This window comes from Dipodomys ordii, unplaced genomic scaffold (genome assembly GCF_000151885.1).
Source record: "Dipodomys ordii isolate 6190 unplaced genomic scaffold, Dord_2.0 Scaffold81, whole genome shotgun sequence".
Taxonomy (NCBI): Eukaryota; Metazoa; Chordata; class Mammalia; order Rodentia; family Heteromyidae; genus Dipodomys; species Dipodomys ordii.
In genome coordinates, this window is record NW_012267297.1 from 2,478,786 (window position 1) to 2,483,901 (window position 5,116).

The 5,116-nt window shown below is 44.6% G+C and overlaps 1 protein-coding gene across 1 annotated transcript in view; it reads left to right on the forward strand.

Moving 5' to 3' along the window:
- Positions 1-5,116, forward strand: part of Pik3c2g (phosphatidylinositol-4-phosphate 3-kinase, catalytic subunit type 2 gamma) — a 153,051-nt gene that overhangs the window by 36,065 nt on the left and 111,870 nt on the right. Inside the window, exons 6-7 of the mRNA XM_013025051.1 lie at positions 2,389-2,459; positions 3,936-3,999. Coding sequence (XP_012880505.1) covers positions 2,389-2,459; positions 3,936-3,999 — 135 coding nt within the window. The remainder of the gene's footprint in view (positions 1-2,388; positions 2,460-3,935; positions 4,000-5,116) is intronic.

A 5,116-nucleotide genomic window follows, 5' to 3' on the forward strand; every position in this document is an offset into this window, starting at 1 on the left:
GGGCAGGGGGAGGGGAAGGAGGAGGAAGGGGAGGGGGAGGGGGAGGAGGAGGATTAAGAAGGGGGCTGTAGCTAGCACAAGAGGAGAGCATCTTCCCGCTGATCTCAAACCTGGTCGCTCAGGACCAGCAGAGCTGGGTGAGGTCCGAAGCACGCGCATGCACACGCGTGTGTCTGTGCACAGCCCAGGCTGGGTAATAACACGCTGCACGTGCCCAGCCCCACAGCCACGGCAGATCAGGAAACACAACCGCCCAGGCCCGACGGAGGCCAGGGGCTGTGCAGAAACAAATCCACCGAGAGGTTCACGGGAGGGGAGAACCCACGGGCCCTGGGCTGCGTCCACAGACCTGACCCGGTCATAGGTCATCGGTCAGCATTCACATGGTCACACCGCAGGAGATCAAGCTGCCTAGTGAAGCATCTGCGTTCTGGGCAGATTTTATTCCCTGGTGTGAGATCCCCCAGCATACCCTGGAACCCTAAATTATGCAGAATGGGGTGAGCTTTTGATATTCTGGAAGTTCTGTTTTTTATCTGCAATATCCTCCAGTTATCTGCTTTAAGCAATATATATATATATATACGTGTGTGTGACTATATATTTATATACATATTATATATGTGTGTGTGACTATATATACATATTATATGTATATATTATATATGCATATTATATTATATATACATATTGTATATATTATATATACATATTATATAGATACATATATACATTATATGTGTTCCCAGCCTGTCATCTCTCTCTGATAACAGACTTCTAGTGTGGGATAGATGGTTTTTTAACCCAATCTAAGGTGTTTCATCATTTAAAAGAAAACGTGTGTGACAATACAATGACAGGGAAATGAGACTGAGACCAAGAGAGAGTTGTTTAGAAATATCACTTGCATGGATGTCTCTCTGCCTTTGTCATTCTTGATGGCTTCTAGTCCCCGGAGCAGGGGGGGTGGGGGGGTGGAAATCTGCAGGAGATAGTAAATAAATAGCAAGATTATCAAGTGTGCAATGAATACCTTCGGCGTGGGGACGTGTGAGATCCTTCCGATCGCTCTCACTGTGACCGAAAAAAGAAACCCGCCTAAATACAAGCTGGAATCATTGCATTTCGTGGCAGACGGAATGCAGCGGGGAGGAGAAAGGATGTTAGTCTGATTTGTGCGTTGCACAATTTGGTAATTCCCAAATCACCAACGTTTCAGCCTCCTGTCCATGGAATTCCAAATGCTGGTGGCTCACGCCTGTCATCCCAGCTACTCAGGAGGCTGAGATCTAGAGGATCGTGGTTCAAGGCCAGTCCGGGCAGGAAAGTCTGTGAGACTCTGATCTCCAATGAACCACCAAAAAACCCAGAAGTGGTGCTTTGGCTCAAGGGGTAGAGCACCAGCCTTGAGTGAAAGAGCTCAGGGACGGCGCCCGGGTCTCAAGTTCAAGCCCCAGGACTGACAGATAACGAAGCAAACAGATGAATGAATATAAAGAAACAAAGGCCTGAGGTTGCACCTGTGTTCTGTGTCTCGGGATTTCACGTGTCTGTTCCGCCCACTCGTGGCGATGCTGTGGGAGACGTGGGGTTGGGGTGAAGACATGATTCTGGGGAGGAAGGCTGCATTCATTCCCAGGGTAGGAATCATGGAGGTCCAGAGGAGGAGGGGAGTTTGGACGTGGGGAGAAGCCCCAGAGTTCAGACGGGGGCCTTCCAGTGAGCGGGAGATGTGCCTACATTTCCATGCGCCCTGCAAAGGTTTGCGACATGAGCTCTAAGGTAATTGGTCAACATTGTGTGTGAGAGAGAGACACAGAGACACAGAGACAGAGATACAGACACAGAGAGACGGAGACAGAAACAAAGAGAGACAGAGACAGAGAGAAGCAGAGACAGAGACAGACAGAGCGCTGAGCTGATCGCTCCTGGGATATAAGCTGTGCGACCCTGGTCACTCAGCACAGTATGACCTCCGCCAAAGGCCAGCTGTCCCATGGGGACACACGAGGCCAGGCCCTTCATGGGACACACGGCCGGGGGTGGGAAAACCCCCCATGTGCCCACTGGCCCAAGTGGAGAAGTACCAAGGCTTAGTGCTGAACTGGCCTAAGTGCAAAGGAGCCGGGAGGAGGGGGAGGAGGAGGGAGGAAGGAAGAGGAGGAAGGAGGGAGGAGGAGAAGCAGCTTTGCCAGTGGCCCTGGGCTCAGTCCTCACTTTCCCCAAGGACTCTCATGTGTCTGGGGCGGTGGATGAGACAGTGAACAGGGGGATCACTGTCCACAGTGCAGTGAACAGGGGGATCGCAGTCCTGTGGGGAACAGGGGGATCGCAGTCCTAGGGACCCACACCCTGTTTGGGGCATTCACCGTCCTGTTCTGTCCACAGCCCGAGGATGACCGCCACCGTTTCCACACCAGCCAGCTTCTAGAACATTCGCCCAGCGGGACCATGTCCAGGTGTGGCATTTTACATTTCATTCTATTCCAAGTCCACCTTCTGGGAGTGAATTTTCAAAGCCCAGCTCATAGCGATGGGGCGCCGGCTGCAAGAATCCCAGCTTCCTCGGGGTCCAGAGAAGCCACTGCACTTACACACACACACACACACACACACACACACGTATATAATACATATAATAGATAATTATATATAATATATAGTAATTATATATAATATAAATATATAGGGTTATATAGTTATTATTATAGTTATATGTAGTTATGTTATATATAGTTATACAGTTATATATAGTTATATGTATGTTATGTATAGTTATACATTTACATATAGTTATATAGTTATATATAGTTATTATATATAGTTATATTTTATATATAGTTATACAGGTACATATAGTTATATAGAGTTATATACTTATATAGAGTTACATGTAGTTATTATAGTTATATAGAGTTATATGTTATATATAGTTATACAGTTATATATAGTTATTCTATATAGTTATATTTTATATATAGTTATACAGAGTTACATAGAGTTATATACTTATATAGAGTTACATATAGTTATTATAGTTATATAGAGTTATATGTTATATATAGTTATACAGTTATATATAGTTATTCTATATAGTTATATTTTATATATAGTTATACAGGTACATATAGTTACATAGAGTTATATACTTATATAGAGTTACATATAGTTATTATAGTTATATAGAGTTATATGTTATATATAGTTATATAGTTACATTTAGTTATATAGTATATCTAGTTATTATATATAGTTATATGTTGTATTCAGTTATATATTATAGTTATATACCTATATGTAGTTATATACAGTTTTATGGACAGTTTAATTTCATATCTAGTTTTATATAGTGTTGTATATATATGGCATATCTGTTATAAGTGTGTGTGTCTTGTCTTTTTCTTTTTCTTTTCCTTTCTCTTTCTTTTTCTTTTTCCGGTCCTGGGGATGGCACCCAGGACGATGCACCTGCTACACAAGCCACTTCCCTGAGCCACAGCCCGGCCCGGCCTGGTGCTTTCTCCTGGACGCTTCCCTCTGGCAATCATTCTCCTCCCCGCAGCTCTCAGTGCATTGGCTGCATTTGAAGAACTCCTCACGCCTTCTGGAACAATCTCTCCCTGGTCTGAATGGTCTCTCCTTTTGCCAGGGCTTTTCTCCTTGTAAACTTTGGGCTGTGCGTGTGTGACTGAGCGCCGTAGGACTGAAGTCCATACACACTCTCTGTCTCTCTGTCTCTCTGTCTCTCTCTCCCAACCTCCCTCCCTCTCCCTCTCTCTGCCTCTCTCTCTTCCTTGAAATTCCTTCTGGAACTCCCTGGAAAATGATTAGGATCGCACAAACGGAGAAGGGTGAACGCAGCTGCGACCCCTCCGGATATTCAAGGTCATTATCGAGACCCCTGCTCCTTCTGACCAATCGTCTTTTCTTTTCAGACAGCGTCTCTGCACGGCTCTCAGAAGATTCCACGTCCAGGTGGATCGCCTGCTGCACACCCAGGTATCGGCCTGGTCCCTGCGGCCATCCTGCTGACATGGAGGTGCTAAGTAGCTCCTAATTAAAACGCCTGGCTTTCCCGCACACGGCTTGGCCTTTTCCTCTGCTTCCCACGCCGCCTCTCCACCCTCAGGGCCAGAGTATTTAAAAAAAAAAAAAAGCCACTCTGTTGCTAATTTCTCCACGCTTGTGCCTTGACTGTGCTTCTGTGCAAGTTCTGCTTTGCTAGAACTTTCCATCTTCCTTCAACATGCTGCTCCTCTAGACAGTAAAATAGACACGCACTTCATTCACACACACACACACACACATACACACACACACATTTGCATCTATTTCACGCAGACGTATTATTGACACACTTATTTGCGTGTAGAATATACATTTTATCTGCTCACGTAACTCTAGACGCCTACATCAATCTATATCCGTAAATATATACGTTAAGTGTGTACATATATTTATGTATAAAATGTCATCTTTATATGTTTTTACGTGTTGATATTTTGGTATATATGTTATGATAGAATATATTTTATAATATTTATATAGACTCCTCCCTCCCTACTTTCTCTCTTTCCTCTCTTTTTCTCTCTCCTCTTGTTCCCCCTTTCTCTCTCCATCTCTCTCTCCCTCTCCTTCTACCTCTATCTCTCCCACCTTCTCTATCTCTGTCTCCCTCTCTCTCTCTCTCTGTCTCTCACACACACACACATTCTTGAGAATCAGCACCTGCTCTTCTCTGAGTCTCCAGAAAATTCCACTGCATGCGTTTGGGAACGAAACCGTTAGCCACTGGGAGTGGGGGTGGGGAGAGGGAATGTTTCTTCTACGACTTCATCATTGGCCCCGACAGCAGAGAAATCGCTTTGCGTGATCACCAGCCAGCCGTGGTCCTCCTTGGGGTGAAATTAACTTGTCAATGAGCTGCTGTGTGTGCAGTTTCCCGAGCGAAGGAGAGCCAAAGTGATGAACTTCCAACCAAGATTGAAAGAAAAAAACCAAACTAGGAAACATCAAGAATAAATATGTATGAGCATATACATATATATATATATATACACGTAGATAGATAGATAGATAGATAGATAGATAGATAGATAGATAGATAGATAGATAG